The following is a 17687-nucleotide window of genomic DNA, read 5'->3' as shown; positions in this document are numbered from 1 at the left end:
TCTCACCTGTGGAGTTTCAATGATCATGAGAACGGTGAGGAATCAGCCCAGAACTACACAGGGGAATCTTGTCAATGATCTCAAGCCAGCTGGGACAAAAAAACAATTGGTAACACACCACGCTGTGAAGGACTGAAATCCTGCAGCACCTGCAAGGTCCCCCTGCTCAAGAAAGCACATGTACAGGCCCGTCCTGAAGTTTTCTAATGAACATCTGAATGATTCAGAGGAGAACTGGGTAAAAGTGTTGTGGTCAGGTGAGACCTGTATAAAGTATTTACTGGCAGAAAAAAAATATTTTACTGTCCAATGTTAAAACAACAAGGGCAGAATATTTATTAGACAAAAAGTTTGAAAAATGACTGAACGTCTGCTTTAAATTCTTCATTTTGTTTATTTTTAGTTACAAAAAACCCCCAAAAAACTGATTCGTTGTACATTGCTCCTAGACACACAAATCTATATTATTATTTTATTTTTATTTTTGCAGGATGCTCTTATTGACACTATTAAAAGGTCGAAAATCCACTTTGTCTACTGCTTTGTGCCCAAAGTAGAAGCGTTTAATAGTGATGCACGACTAGTCCCAGCTGCCAGAGTTGGCTCCAGCGAGTCAGACCTATCTGGAGAGCGATGTGATGCAGAGCTTATGCAGGTTGATGTCCCACTTTTGCGGGCTCAGCTTCGGGGTTCACGCCTTATGGATGCTTTACACATGTACAGACAAGGTGAGTGAAATCAATCCTAACCGCAAAATAATTTATGTTTGAAAACATGGATTTACCTGAGCCTAACTGTTATTTTAATTTATGCTATCAGAGCAATAATGGCTATATATTTCATGTCATAAATACTATCACAGCACCACTAGCGATGAAAATGCTATTACTATGAGAAAGGGGTTAAAGCTTTCACTTAAAAACGTATTAGTTCAACAAAAACCGGTGCGAACATCTTGTGCCAACAATAAATGATTTGCCCAAAAAATCCACTTGTCATACTAATAGCAACGATACTGCTCAATAATTATGTTTAGGCAGCCATTGCTTTTTGTGTCTGCTTCTTTTAAGATTAAGAAGCACAGTAGTTTTTGCCACATACATGTATGATGTGTTAACAAGCAAATCTTTTTTTTGTATGTAATTATGGGGAGATCACCTAACAGTTTATGTGCATATTGGATGAGAATGTTTAAATAATCTGCTTGTTCCTACAAGTTGATTAGAGTCCTATACAGTACATCTGAGCACCCCATTATTATCTGATTCACCTCCTTTCTGGGTCATGGAGTTGCTCATTGTACAAAGGTGATAATACTAGTACATTGTAACAAAAATTTAAATTAAACCACCATTGCAATAAAAGTCATGGGGACAATCCAAAAAGGTATTCAACACATTTCGGGGGGTGGGCAAAACCAGCTGCTGGCAAAGCCTGTACTTGCAATCACACTAGAAATACATAACAATAAAGGTCCAGTTCACTTCTAGTCTATTAACATTGTTGTCGAGCAAGCCTATATGAAGGGGGCATCCTTGGAGTCCTGAAATGCATTGGATGTTTTTTGGATTGTCCCCCTGACTTAGGGAATAAAGTGGAATCTGGACCTATTGGCAGTGGTGTGGCACGTCAATTTCCAATTTTATTTTCTACATCACACTATAAGCCAAGGAGACCATGGATATCATCTGGGGCAGAGTTTCTCAACCAGGTTTCCATCGATCCCTTGGGGTTCCTCCAAAGATCATGAGGGGTTTCCTGTACAATGGGCAAGTTCTGCCTCTCAGATAAGTTCCCACTGCCAATATTGATCTTTTTAGCTATGTGTAAGGGGATAATTCTTCCCAATGACCACAAGTGTAAGGAGCATTCTTCCCACTGACCATCACACTAATGTGTCATGAGTTGTAGATATAGCAATTTTTGCAGGGGTTCCCTGAGACTGGAAAGTTATTTCAAGGGTTCCTCTTTGTTGAAGAGGTTAAGAAAGGCTGCTCTGGGGTATAGAAGCTCCCTGGCCAGGAACCAGATAATTTATATTAATATAATTATTATAAGAGAACAATACCAGTGAGATAACTCTATGGATCCAGCACTATTTTTCCACTACCCTCAACAATACTAGTACATTGTTTGTAAGCAGTTGAAAATGTAGAAGTGTCAGTGGAATATGTAAAGCTGCACAAAAAAATAGATCTTACCATCCTGGCTGTGCACAGTGGCAGAGGGGTGTGGGTCACAGGTAAAACCTTTCACATACATATATTTCAGCTCTGTATTTAGTTGTTTTACCAAGTTTTAGCTTTAAATCATCTACATGTAGGCTTTTTGCTCATTATGTTAAAGAAAAAAACTAGACTGAATAAATGAACACCCCCCACTCCACCAAAGAAAATAAATAAAACAAATCAATTCATATATCCGCAATGGAATCAATACAAGCCTCCTCCTGAGCTGGCATTAAATGTGGCAACAGTCAATAGAGAGAGATGACTTAGGAGACAGAAAAGAAGCGATCGGGTCTTGCTAATCAATTGAAGTAGAATTCACGAACAATTGCTACCAGAAGCTCCTTTTTCAATAAGCCGGTCATTGCTTGATTTAATTACACATATACAATCACATTCAGCGCCTCAATCTCACATATAATCGAATTCCGGTATGTTTTCACGGTGTGTTTGTAGACATTAAACAGTCACCCAAACATGACCCTGACCACGTTCCAGCTTGTTACATTATCGTTTTCTGGCCTTGTATAGGTGAAACAAATAATGGCAGACTTTCACAGGAAATTACCCGTGGAATGTACTTGGGAGAAAAAACACTTTCCAGCAAGGTATTCTTCCTTTTGGGGAAAAAAAAAGAAACAAAATCCATAACTCAACTGTTATGATGTCTTAAAAGAGACTATTTAATGCTTTATTAGCTGTGTTTTGCTATTTACACCATTCAATATTACTGCACATAAAGGTCACTCAATATAGAGGCAAAGCTAGAATTTTTACATTATGTACTTAGTAGACACAAATGTTCAGCATTGTAAGGTTTTGTTTGCAGCAGGTTTTCCCAAGTTGTCGTCCTTGCAGAGGGGATGACCGTTCTGAAATGTGGTACTGAATGGATCTTTATTTTTGTTCCTTTCTGTTTGTGCAGGATACCCTGATCACATGATATTCTGTGAGTTCCGACGCAGGTTTGATGTCTTGGTTCCTCAACTGACCAAAAAGCATGGCCGTAATTACATTGTTACAGATGAGAAAAGGGTAAGTGTGCATGCATGTGTATTTATTAATACTTACTGTATGTGTACAGCTGTGAGGATCGTTGTAGGCATGGACTTTTACAGAGTGTCACGTATATATAAATTGCAACATTCAGCATCATAAACCTACAAAATATGGTGGAGATACACTAGTAGGAGGCTTTGAAAGCTACTGTAAAGATTTGTACTTTTATAATAAATCTTCTCATCATATGCACCTGTAACCCATATGATTTTTTTTTTTTTTTGCAAATATGTGCAGTTTAATTCAGTTTGAAGTGGTAATATTTTATTTCACATGCCATCAAGCACCAGCCAAGCTGTTCAGCAAACCTGATGCCAACTGGATTGGGACAAACTATAACCTAACCAGGGGTGCTTGAGCAGAAACGCTAGCAATGCACAAAAGACAAAAATGGTTGAACTCTGACATATTCCAATGTTATTGTAATGATTTGTAAATAGAATAACTATTGTAAACTTTATCGATCCTGATAAGCCTCCACAGACCTCTGCCTTGAACCTCCCTCTTTGACACATTTCACCCAAATTCTGGCTTAAGCCCTTGTGTAAACCAGCCTGTCAGACAGAAGCCGGTCAAACGGCTGGCTTTGTCGAACAGCATGCTGGAAAACCAGCATCCAATTGGCATCCGATCAGCGCTGGCAGCCAATGGTTGCGAGCACTGACCGGTGTGTTCTGGTGGGGGGCAGTCCCCCTGTCAGAACACAATAGCTCAGCGAGGAGATCGCTGTTCTAACATCGGATAGTTAGTACAGCGAGCTCTTCCCGAGCTCCTCAGTTTTTTGTTTTTTTTTCCCCGTAAAGCTCGCTGTGTTGAACAAAAAAAAAACTGATAGTGCGTACCATAGGTTGTCTAGCACCCTGGAATTTTTTGAGTGCAGCTATTCTACTGTTGAACTTGTGGGGAGTCAGTTAGGTGTGGACAGTCAGATCAAGCTCTGGTTAGGGTATTGCCCTCAGTGACCAGTAATAGAGGCTAAATACACATTCCACAAGTAAATGTGGAGAAAAATTATCAAAAAAGGCCATTAGCTTTAGAATACAGTATTTTTTGTAGTAGTGTTTAAGGCACCTTGCAGTTTGGCACTAGAGATTACATTTCCTGTACTGTATATAATTGCCTTTTCTCTTATGAGCACTGGAACGCATGAGTCCTTGGCAACATCCGTCTGCAGCTGATTTGTGGATGTGGTGCATTGGAGAGGAATACCTCAAACCCATGTGTCTCTAGGAGAAGGAGCCTATGACTAAGCCCCAGTGGGTGGGGGAGAAATGCGTCAGTGTCTGTGGTTTGGTGAAGACATGTAGGCTGAGGCCACTTCTTATCGTTTATTCACATGGGCTGGTCAGGCATAGCGGCGATCCTTTTTTTTTTTTTCCTTTACTAGCCCTTGGTTTTAGGACAAGCCTGCACCCCATGCTCTGGGACACAATATTATGCTTTCAACTCCACTTTGGGCAGCACCGAAAGCAATATGACAGTTCGTAGGAAGAGGAGCAATTGATGCCCAGACATTTTCCATTGTGAAGGAAACACTCTGTGTTTGATAATGCATTTTCAGTTAGTAAAGATATTTCATTATTAACATCCCTGCCCAGCAGCTGGAATTGCTAAGATTTGTAAAACTTTCTGGACTCATCAGGCCATGTACGTTCACTCTGAAACAAAGATATGTGCACTATCTGGACCATATGGGGCACTGGAGCAGAAGAGAACAAGAAGAAAGAAAAAAAATATTACACCTCAAATGTGAAAACTGGATAGAAGGGAAAGTGAAGGCGTAACACTAATCAAATGCTGGTTGTCATTTGTCACTTGAATTTTCAGCAACTTGAATACAGTTACCAAAGGCAACCAGAGAGCATTGCTTGGAGGGTCTCATTTGTTACTAGTGGAAGAAACCTGATCTGCTTTTGTCCCACTTTGTGAACCTTGAATGACCTTTATTCAGACTCTTTCTGTGAAGAAAAGAGATTGGTGTTAGAGTTTCTCCAGCAGTACTTCCATTGCTGTTGTGATTTTCAGCTTGTGGCAGGTAATGCTCTGAGAGAACACAGGTTTTTGCCTGTGGTATTGCTGGCTCGAGGCCCAATGTTTCTGAATTGGATTTCTATAGTAAATGATATGGATGTCCCGTTCTGCTTTTATGTATTTCTCTGTAACTCGTGTGGTGACAATTGAATTTCACAGCAGAGGTACTTCACAGTGCTGACTATGAATACAGAGGCTTGCCAGGGGAGAAATTTAGCATGAGGCTGGGCCAAGACTTGTTCTATGGTGGATCTGGAATAAACAGAGCTTTCTGCAGTGATACGTGGAATGTTGCACTGATGCTGTAAGTTGTTCTGAAAGTATATGAGCTCCTCATCGTCTACCTCTATGTTCATATTACTCTTGTTAGTCATTGAAGAACTTATAAAGTTATGTTGGGTTTTATTTTCAGGCCTTTCTAAGAATGAATTATGGTCTTCCTATTTACTTAAGGCCTTGGAATTTATAGCCATCAGCTTATAAAGCAAATGGAATCCCAATCACTAAAATCTCCAATAATCTGTAAATTCAAATGAAATGTCTGAACTATTTTTAAATCCAGAGATTTTATAAAATGAAACCTGGTGATTTCTGCCATAAAGGTTGTTGTTCAGGCACTCATTACGGGGTGGCTGCACTTTGTCTCTTCCAGTTGCTCTCCTGCATTGTCACATGTGCTTCTGGTGGAGACTATGGGAGAGATTTACTAAAACTGGTGCACTCAGAATTTGGTGCACCTGTGCATGGTAGCCAATCAGCTTTTAACTTCAGCTTGTTCAAGTAAGCTTTGACAATAAAACCTGGAAACTGACTGGTTTCTAGGCAAGACTGCACCAGGTTTTGCACGTTCCAGTTTTAGTAAATAACCCCCATATGTGGCTGTCTCAGTGCTCCTTACATAACATACAGCGACCACTGGAGCACATATAGACAAGAATTCGCTGCAAGGACCCGTGTTGATAGGTGTTTGGCTTCTGTCCCTGAGAGTTTGATATAAGTTTGAGACACTTCAGAGATCATTCATTATTGGTTGATAGGTGCACATGACCTGCAGTTAACTACCTTCTAACCTGCATTTGACCTGCTTAATATGGGTTTTCCATTTCCATGACTTGTATGAGAATCCAAGACCCACTTTGACATAGGCCCTATGGAGGCCGAAGAAGGTCAGTAGCACTTAGATTAAAAAAGTAAAATAAATAAAAAATAAAAAAATGTATTTGAGTTGTTTGATACACAGCGGTTTACTATAAGAATGTCATCCAATTAGCATTTACATTACCATCCCTTGGAAAACCAAAGCTGTTTGCTTTTGTCCAGCTATTTTAAATAAAGCTTCATGCTTCAAAGTGGTTGTTAAAATAGGTAATCAAACAGTTATTTATTTCTTTAAGCACCTTCCAGCATCTTCTGAAATTAATTTGATCCTCTGCCCTTTCAATGAAAGACATGAAAACCGATGCATTTATACAACGTACCTTAGTGCTATTTTCATATTTAAGGATGGACTGAATTCCTGTTTGATATTGAAATATCACAAAAACTCTAGGCTGCATAGGCAGAGAAAAGGATCATGTCCATGTGATGTAACCCTTTCCATGTTATGCACAATAAGTATTATTTATACAGGCCTGTGGAAGTATACAAAATGTTAAGTGGTATTTAACCCAAAAGCAAACCTTTTATTATATTGCAGCTTACCAAATTTTAGATAATGTTGCTGCATTTGTTCTGTTTTTTTTTTTTTTTTTTTTTAGGCTTTCATTTATTTTCACATGGTGCACTGGATAGTAAGTCTGTTCTGTTAAAAAAAGAAAAAAAAAAAACAAGCTGTCCTGTAGATGTAGCGGTTAGAGGTTTGGGACAAACCAAACTACAAGGGTGCTAACAATGGTCAGCTTTTACTTATGTAAAATCCTTTATACCAAAAGGAGCAAAACTGTTGCTGTAACTGCTTAAAAAGTGTTAGTTGGAGTATGGCTTCCATTTGTTTGGTATATCTAAATCTGCTAGTATATCTAACATTCTGCTCCCCCAGAGTAATAATGCTGCTATCCAGAGGTGCCCCCTGCGCTCCTTCATCCAGAGTGGGGGCACTCTAAAACAGGAGGTGTGTTACTGGCCAGATCACCACGTGAAAACAGAGGGAAAAAAAACTGAGTGATTGTAAACCTTTATTTTTAAAACAACAAACATGTTATACTTACCTGCTCTGTGCAATAGAATTGCACAGCGCAGCCCCGAACCTTCTCTTCTCAGGTTCCCCACCCCTCGGCGCTCCTGGATCCTCCTCTACCCGATGTGCTCCCATAGGAAACCGCTTCTTTTGTGGTATGCCTGCAGGCTCAATCTTGAGCTGTGCTGCCTGTGTCTATCAACAGACAGTGGGGCTCGGCCCTACCCCCACTCCTTCACCACAGAATTTGATTGACAGCAGTGGAAGCCATTGGTTGAAAAAATTGTATCTATAAGTAGCACCTGAAAGTCTCATTCTCTTTTTTTTTTTCTGTAAAAACATCATACAGACCCCCCATACCCACACCACCCACCTGCTGATGGCTTTCACCATATTGTAGAACATACAGACTTAGGAGGTCTAGGCTAAAGCAGTGATTCAAACTGCCATGGGAAATCGATCTTTTGGTTGAAGTCTTCAAGACAAGGGGTGACTCAAAGGGGCCAAGGGGTCACTCAAACCACCAGTACCCACCTAAGAGGAATAGATCTTAGTTCTGTTGACTTATAATAATGCAATGCATACAGAATTTGGTTCAATAACCAGAGTTTCCTATTAATTTGTTTAGACAATTTGTATAACCAAATTAAGGAAACTGCTTATTTGCTGATAGGGACTTTAATACTTTGCATGTTCGTGTTGTCTACCTTATCGGAGGCTTTGGAGAGAGGTACTGTTTGTCTAATGAAGAGGCACAGCCGGATTTTACAGTTTACCAATCAAGGATTTCAGTACTGTTTGAATCATTGGGGATAAAGCAACTCCGTATTTTGAATGCATGACTAACTTAACTTGTGATTAGAGATGCATCACTAGGAACAGAGGCTGTAATTCATGTTTGTAACATAAATAGTACATGCAGTGGAAATCAGCCACTGAGCCGTTCCGTTCTTGTGTTTTTGTTTTATAATTTTACAATATTCTTGATCGTGTTTAAAATATTGAACAGTGTATGATACATTGCTGCATTCCTGTCGCCCATGGCATTCACAAATGAGCCTAGAATGGAAGAAATGTAATATACACATTATCTCTTATGCCCTGTACACACGGTCGGACATTGATCGGACATTTCGACAACAAAATCCATGGATTTTTTCCAACGGATGTTGGCTCAAACTTGTCTTGCTTACACACGGTCGCACAAAGTTGTCGGAAAATCCGATCGTTCTGAACGCGGTGACGTAAAACACATTTTTTCGGGACTTTAAACGGGGCAGTAGCCAATAGCTTTCGTCTCTTAATTTATTCTGAGCATGCGTGGCACTTTGTGCGTCATATTTGTGTACACACGATCGGAATTTCCGACAACGGATTTTGTTGTCGGAAAATTTTATAGCAAGCTCTCAAACTTTGTGTGTCAGAAATTCCTATGGAAAATGTGTGATGGAGCCTACACATGGTCGGAATTTCCGACAACAAGGTGCTATCACACATTTTCCATTGGAAAATCCTATCGTGTGTACAGGGCATTAGATTGTAAGCTCTAATGAGCAGGACCCTCTGTTTCCTGCTGTTTTAAATTGTATTGTAATTGTACAGTCTGCCCTTATGTTGTAAAGCACTGCGTAAACTAGAGGTGCGCATCTTCACTGGTCAAGCGATTCGATTCAATTACGATTATCCTGTCAACGATTTCATTCCGCAATGCATCACGATTACTGCCCATGGTTTACATCAAAAAAAATTCAAGCAGTCATAAAGTTTTTTTTTTTTTTTTTTTTTTTTTTTTAAATTTGATCTGTTTCCTTAAAAAAAAAAAAAAAAAAAAAAAAAAAAAGTTGTACCCAAACAAAGAAATGTATGTCTTTTTTCCCCCCTCCACAAACAGAGCTTTTTTTTGGTGGTAATTCTTCCTCAGTTTAGGCCGATATGTATTCTTCTACATATTTTTGGTAAAAGAAAAATCACAATAAGTATATATTGATTTTGCGCAAAAGTTATAGCCTCTACAAAATAGGGGATAGATTTATGTCATTTTTATTATTATTTTTATTTTTTACTACTAATGGCGGCAATCTGTGTTTTTTATCGGGACTGTGACATAGCGGCGGACAGATCGGACATTTTTGACATTTTTTTTGGTACCATTGACATTTATACAGCGTTCAGTGCTAAAAATAGCCACTAAAATAGCCACTGATTTACTGTATAAATGTCGCTGGCAGGGAAGGGGTCAACACTAGGGGGCGATCAAGGGGTTAAATGTGTTCCCTCACTGTGTGTTCTAACTGTAGGGGGATGGAAGTGACTAGAGGAGGAGCCAGATCGTTGTTCCTACTTAGTAGTAACACACAATCTGTCTCCTCTTCCCTGACAGAACCGGGATTTGTGGGTTTACACACACACACACACACATCCCCGTTTTTGTTCTGTCATGAGCGATCGCAGGTGCCCGGCGGACATTGCGGCCGCCGGACACGTGTATTGGCTCTGGGGAACACTGCAGGCACGCGCGCCTGCAATAGCGTCTTAAAGAGCCAATGTACACCTACGGCGATTTGCGCAGCCGTGCTGGTTGGCTAGCGGTTAAAGATCAAGGAATTGGATTGCTTTCTTGGGCGTTCAGCTTATTAACTGGCTTAGAAATCTCAAGTGTATTGATACCAGATCTTTATATCCGTAACATAGTGAAGAAACTCCAAATTTCAGGAAATAGTATAGATAAGGAAAGAAAAAGCCTCATAGTGTAAAACTGCATGGATTTATTAAAAAGCTTACTCTTACAACAAGGCAGAAATTTCAGGCATGAAAAAATTGTAGTATCATGGAGGATCCTCCGTTCCCAGTAGACGACATTTTTGTGGAAACGATTCGGATCAGAGACTCCCTGTAACGCCGCCCAACTGGTTAGATGAAAGATATCGCCGCCAGATACTACAATTTTTTCATGCCTGTAATTTCCGTCTTGTTGTAAGTGTAACCTTTATAAGCTTTTTAATAAATCCATGCAGTTTTACACTGAGGCTTTTTCTTTCCTTCTCTATGGGATTTTCTGAAATTTGTAGTTCCTTTATATTGTTATGGATATAAAGATCTGGTATCAATACACTTGAGATTTCTAACCCAGTTAATAAACTGAACGCCCATTAAAGCAATCCAATTCCTTGGTCTTTGAATCACCTGAGTTCAAGTCTGTGAGTTGCATGGAAGCAGGACAACCAAGTGGGTGATAACCACACAGGCGAATATACTCCTACAGCGAGTTTGATCTCTGTATTAGGGGTCCACCATATCTGGTAAGGGGCCAACTTTTACCTTATGAGACATCATATCTTCAAACATATGTGCTTGTTTTCAAGCGGAACATATCAGACATCTTGCAATGCTCGGTGATTGAAAGCAAAGGAAACTTATGCAGGAGATTGCCTGAATGCATGGGTGGTTCAGTGATGCGCACAACCATAAATCATACAAAAAAAAGGTATCAATGAAGTTGTGATGTGAATCAATCACTAAGACAATAACACATAGATAAATCATAATGAATGAAATGGCATAGTCACTTTAATGTTTAGGCCCACTATCAATTCGCCATCATGTTTATTATTTTATTACGGTCATAATTTGGCAAATTTGCACATAATGGTCCATGAGATATTTACTGTTAGTGTCTAACTTAAGTACCTGATGATGATGACACAGTGTGCACTAGTCTCTTCTGCCTGCAGCAGCCTGTGAGGAGGACAAGCGCGGCCATCCAGTAATCTACTTGGGACGTTGGCCTGGCTTGCTCGGGTCTCCTGCTGCCCGCAGCAGCCTGTTGAATGGAGGGCAGGGACAAGCGTGGGATGCAGACTCTGGTCTCCCATAACAGCCTGTTTTACAGCGAACCGAGGAGGAAGACTGTATGGGGACCGGGAGTCGGGGACACTCACTCCATGTGTCTCATCTCCTCTCCTACAGCAGCCAGCTCAACACACGGCGACGACGGGCAGTTGGGGGTGACGTCAGCGTGAAAAGAGGGCGCGGCTAATGCCCACAGCTCCTTTCAGCTCTGTTGGAAGAGGCAGGGCACAGCGCCTTTTGGCTCTGTTCAGAGAGGCAGGGCACAGCGCCTTTTGGCTCTGTTCAGAAAGGCAGGGCACAGAGCCTTTTGGCTCTGCTCAGAGAGGCAGGGCACAGCCCCTTTCGGCTGCTTTTGGCTTCGTTCGGAGAGGCAGGGCACAGTGCGGCGCATAGATGACATCATCTGAAAATTGATTATGCTGGTCATAGCATCGATGCCGAATTGTGGATGGCTGAATCTCTATGCATCTATGCTGCGATTAAATTCAACAACCCTTAGCGTAAACTGTTAGCACTTTATAAATCCTGTATAATAATAATGAACCAGTGCAAGTAGATTGAAAATTTTGTTAAATTAGACATGAACAAAAACAAACTTGATTAATCTGAGTTTAATAAATTTGTGACTTCACCAGGAAAGGCTTCCCGAGAATTTGGACTTTTGCTTGTGTTCCTACATCATTTAAGCAGAAGTGAAATTTTTGTTTCTTTATTGTATATCACGGGACACAGTAATAACTATCTGGGTTATACGCCACCTATAGGTGAATGGGCACTGGCACACTCAAAAGACAGGAAACCCCCCTCTATATAACCCCTCCTATACAGGAAGTACCTCCAGTTTTTTTTGCCAGTGTCTGCAAGGTGGTGGTCACTGATGTGATGCATGTGCTCTCGGAGCATACTTGGAGGTCTGGACAGTTCTATTAAGAATCATGTACTTCAAATGGATCCAAAAAGCTGTCAGCCAAAATTGATGGTACCCTAGGCTCATTGGAAGAAGAGCAGATTCCTCAGGTTTGCCTGTAATGCAGCCTTACGGCGCTGGACCCTGCATAATCGAACCCTGTGCAGTGTTTGTTCTGACCAAGGTGCTTTCCTGCAGGGTGCTATACAGGTCCAGGGGCGTGGACCCCAGATTAAGGGGGGGCCCAGTCTCTGAAGGTCTTTTATGACAAAGCTTGCCGTGATGGGTGAAGATTGGACTCCTGTTATGTTCAGAGTCCTGCAGCAGGAATGGAAAGTCTGCATTTCTTTGCAGTTTCTCTTTTTTTTGAAAAAAAAAAAGAGTTCTGACTCTCTGTTCTCCCGGTGGCCACTGGGAGCAGTGTGCTGTTTAATCATGCTATGTACTCTTACTCATGTGAGCTGCTGTTTCTCCTCCAGCCACTAGAGGGCACAGGCTCGCTCCATATGTCCTGTTTTTAGATAGGCAGGAAGGGCGGCCATGCCATGTGACAGGTTCAGTAGGCCACTGGAGACATAGCAGCAGCCCATGGATACTAACAAAATGTGAGTACTTACAATGGCAGAACTGTGTGACAAACAAGTCATGATTATATGCTCCATATTTACTGCTTATCTGGGGGGACTGTACAACTGTAAGTTGATACACCCCTGGATGGTTAGCAGTTCAATTTAAAGTGTTGTTGACTGCTCTGTAGGCAGGTGCAGCATAGTATACATGCTTGCAAACTTGTTGCTTAAATGCATGTTTAAATATACACATTTGGAAAAACATGAGAATGGGTGCATTTTAAGGAGTTGTATCTCCAGTATAGTACATGTGCTTGGCTAAATCCTGCAGGACTAGTATGGGGCCAACTGCAGTTAAACAGGTGCTTTCTTGCAAACTAGCTGAAACGCACGGTTGCTGAAGATAAATGTTTTTACATATTCGCATAAATATACATGGTTATACACGTTTGCATAAAGATACATGATCATGGTTGCACAACCATGCATGGTTATTCGTGTTTGCATAAATATACACGGTTATACATGATTGCATAAAGATACATGTTTGCATAAAGATGCATGTTTATACATGTTTGCTTTAATATACATGGTTATACATGATCGCATAAGGATACATGGTCACATAAAGATATATGGATGCATAAAGACGCATGTTTATACATATCTGCATAGATAAGTGTTGCATAAATAGACATGATTATACATGATCGCATAAAGATGCATGGTTGCATAAAGATGCATGGTTGCATAAAGATGCATGTTTATACATGTTTGCTTTAATATACATGCTTATACATGATCGCATAAGCATACATGGTCACAGAAAGATACATGGTTGCATAAAGATGCATGTTTATACATGTTTGCTTTAATATACATGGTTATACATGATCGCATAAGGATACATGGTCACATAAAGATATATGGATGCATAAAGACGCATGTTTATACATATCTGCATAGATAAGTGTTGCATAAATAGACATGATTATATGTGATCACATAAAGATACATGATCGCATAAAGATGCATGGTTGCATAAAGATGCATGTTTATACATGTTTGCTTTAATATACATGCTTATACATGATCGCATAAGCATACATGGTCACAGAAAGATACATGGTTGCATAAAGATGCATGTTTATACATATCTGCATATATACGTGTTGCGTAATGTTGCATAAACACGTTTCTTAAATGCATGCTTATTGCGAAAATGCTTGTCTCCATGGGCACATGTTGCATGAATGCGTGTGCACAGCGCACGCTTTCGTATTTTGCCTAAATGCATAGTTGCATAAGCCCACGCTTCCATAAACGCATGCTTCCATAGATGCATATTGCTTAACCACTAAGCCACCGCCCACCATCATATGACGGCGGGACGAGGCTTCTCTTGTTCTGGGCGGATGTCATATGACGTGATCGCCCTCCCGAGCCACTAGGGGGCGCGCGTGCCCGCTGCGTCGCTCGGGACCCGGTGCACGTGCCCGGCGGCCGCGATGTCCGCCGGGCACCCGTGATTGCCGGGTAACAGAGCAGGACCGTGGATCTGTGCATGTAAACACAGATCCACGTCCTGTCAGAGAGGAGAGGAGACCGATGGTGTGTCCCTTGTACATAGGGACACAGATCGGTCACCTCCCCCAGTCAGTCCCCTCCCCCCACAGTTAGAATCACCTCCCTAGGTCATACATTAACCCCTCGATCGCCCCCTAGTGTTAACCCCTTCCCTGCCAGTCACATTTACACAGTAATCAATGCATTTTTATAGCACGGATCGCTGTATAAATGTGAATGGTCCCAAAAATGTGTCAAAAGTGTCCGATATGTCCGCTGCAATATCGCAGTCACAATAAAAATCGCAGATCGCCGCCATTACTAATAAAAAATAAATAAATAAAAATGCAATAAATCTATCCCCTATTTTGTAGACGCTATAACTTTTGCGCAAACCAATCAATATACGCTTATCGCAATTTTTTTTTTTACAAAAAATATGTAGACTACATATCGGCCTAAACTGAGAAAAAAATTTGTTAAAAAAATTGGATATTTATTATAGCAAAAAGTAAAAAATATTGTGTTTTTTCAAAATTGTCCCTCTTCTTTTGTTTATCGCGCAATTAATAAAAACCACAGAGGTGATCAAATACCACCAAAAGAAAGCTCTATTTGTGGGGAAAAAATGATAAAAATTTAATTAGGGTGCAGTGTAACATGACCGCACAATTGTCATTCAAAGTGCGACAGCGCTGAAAACTGAAAAATGACTTGGGCAGGAAGGGGGTGAAAGTGCCCTGTATTGAGGTGGTTAAACACATGTTTTCATTTGTACTGTATACGTATGTTTATATTAAGCTGTATACATATGTACTGGTTTTCCTGGGACTACATACATGTGCTTATTTGCATAGGACTACATGCATATGGGCTTATTTGCACTGGGTGCTTGTTTGCCTGGGGGTACATGCATGTGTGTTTATTGACCTTGTACTACATACATATATGCATCAATGGCAAGAATACTTGTATACCTGCATGTTTGAATACCTAGGTACTTGCATACCTAAGGGGTTGCATAGGGGTAAACCAACATTGTTTTAGGCTTGTATTCTTGGAGGACTGTATATTAGGTTGGATAATATAGTTGCTGCATTATTTACCTGTTATACCAGTTAAATGGTTCCAGAAATGAGAGGCAGACGGAGGAAGCAGGGGCACCGCTCTCAGGTTCAGGGATCTGACAGTGTCCACATCTCCTGATAGACAGTGGTGTCGGGTGCATCTGAGCCACAGTGGTGTTTGGCATTGCAGTGTTTCCTGGCACATTCATTTTTCGCCAGACTGCGGCCGTATCACCTTGATCATGCCTGATCTCGGTTGATCAAAGCCTAAGCAGGATCAAGCCTGGTTAGTATATAGATGGGAGATTGCCCGGGGATACCAGATACTGTAAGCTTTCCCCACCTGGGTGAAAGAGGCATCTGAGGCTGCTGGGTTTTGAGTGTATCTCAGGCCAGAAAATCTTAGGGCAGTCTCTGAGGTGGTTTGTTCCATCTTTAGCCAGCAGAAACCCGGTAGGTTAAGTAGACCTCTTGGGACTGTCTGGGTCTGTCACAGAGTTGTCAGTCTTTTGCCTTGCATTTGCTCTTGGAGCAGAAGTTATGGGCTCATTATTGTGAGACAATTAAATGGTAGCAGTTCCAAAGCCAAATACGGACATGAGGTCTATCTTAAGATTTCAAGCTGCTGAACATACTTTTGTTTCAGATAGGCTAGACTGTTCAGTGATGACCTCTCTGCAAGAGGTAGATTTCGGGGTCCAAAATCATCTGTAAACGCATATCTTCATGTGGCGGTTTGTTTCCAGGCTCAACAAAGATTTCTGTAATTGCAATGGAAAGCCGTTTTTTTTGTGACTCTTCCCTTTGGGTTAGCCACAACTTCGGAGGGTTCTCAAAGCGCCTAGCCCCAGAGCTGGGCTTGCTGAAGACACCTTGTCACGGGCATGGCCAGAGCGGAGGCTGTTGGAGAGGACTGTGTGCAAGCCTGTTGCCCACCGATTATGGGCCCTAGCATTTGAGGTGAATGAGAAATCCAGTCTGAACTGTATTAATCGGACTCAGTCATGTATATATTATGGGGACTCCTTACTGTATATTTGTGTCCCTGAAGAGGGAGGGGGGATTCCTCCAGCAGCCCCCTGCTGATAAGACTGATTCATTCTGCTGGGACACATCCTGTGAGGAGATGCTGGTGTTATCAACATGTGTTTATGTTAATTGAGAGAGCTGATCACATTAGCCACCAGCCCTGGCTAATAGACGAATGGTCTAGGCTGAGGAGGGGGGAGATTGTTGTTTGTATTGTTAATTGTATTAATGTGTGAAGCTCGGTGCCCACAAGACTGTCATCTGGTCTGGGTACATTTTGTAGTAAATTAGGTCATGTTAATTAGGTTAGCTTTGAGTCATCCCTGCTGTATAAAGGTCTGTGAGATCTCAAAATAAAGGTAGTTCTGATGTACTCCAAGACTGGTGTTGTCTAGTTCTTGGGGTTCCTATGGCCAGATCCATTGGACTCGTGTTCCAGAACTTAGGAAGCGGTATATGACGGAAGCACTCAAGCGGAGTGTGGGGCGTTCCGTGACATTGGTGGCAGCAGTGGGATAGCTTCCTGAAGTCTGGGACATCCAAACTTCCATCTGGATCCAAGGTCCAGATAGCAGAAGAGGAGAGGTACAGATACCAGCCGCCATGGATGAGGAATTCAGAAGGAGGTTGCGAGAGATGCAGATACAGCACAGAGGACCAGTATCGGAGCAGGTCCTGCTGGGATGGTGTGATTCTATTCGCTGCAAACTCTGGAAGGAAGCGCTAGCCCGTGAGCAGTGACACCAGGGAAAAGTTCTCCCCTCCATCGAGGAAAGGTACTGGTCGCAGTACGGACTGCGGGTGCGGTTTTTGGGAGAAAAACCACACAAGAAGCAGACAGCTGAATTAAGCAGGCTGGTCTGGGCAGAGATGAAGCTGGATGAGAGCTACAGAGCCCTCCGGTGGCATGTATCTCAAGCATGTCCCTGGATAGCGGATGACAGCCCAACGGAAGGCTTAAGCTACGGCGGCTTGGGACTGTTGTTTGTGAAGCTGACAGGGGACCCTAACTTTGGGAGTGATTTGGAGCGGCGGGTGGACGAAATCATGGATTTCAGAGAAGGGCTACTGAACATTTCGGAAGTGCACTGGGCACAGGAAGATTTGGAGTTTCTGGCCGTTCAGGAATGGGAGCTAGAGATCGCCTACAGACGGCTGCTAGACATTGCTCAGTGCCAGGGCTGGGCTCCCTTTGCCTGGGACTAT

General features: G+C 41.7%; 1 protein-coding gene across 17 annotated transcripts in view; it reads left to right on the top strand.

Moving 5' to 3' along the window:
* MYO18A (myosin XVIIIA) overlaps positions 1–17687 on the top strand; it is a 498725-nt gene that overhangs the window by 275609 nt on the left and 205429 nt on the right. For all 17 annotated transcript variants that reach the window (XM_073616822.1, XM_073616821.1, XM_073616820.1 and 14 more), the window contains 2 exons: positions 491–728; positions 3154–3263. In XM_073616822.1, the coding sequence (XP_073472923.1) occupies positions 491–728; positions 3154–3263 (348 nt within the window). The remainder of the gene's footprint in view (positions 1–490; positions 729–3153; positions 3264–17687) is intronic.

The sequence above is a fragment of the Aquarana catesbeiana genome, linkage group LG02 (assembly GCF_042186555.1).
Source record: "Aquarana catesbeiana isolate 2022-GZ linkage group LG02, ASM4218655v1, whole genome shotgun sequence".
Lineage (NCBI taxonomy): Eukaryota > Metazoa > Chordata > Amphibia > Anura > Ranidae > Aquarana > Aquarana catesbeiana.
The sequence above is the reverse complement of the archived record's forward strand: the minus strand, read 5'-3'. Positions and strand labels throughout refer to the sequence as shown.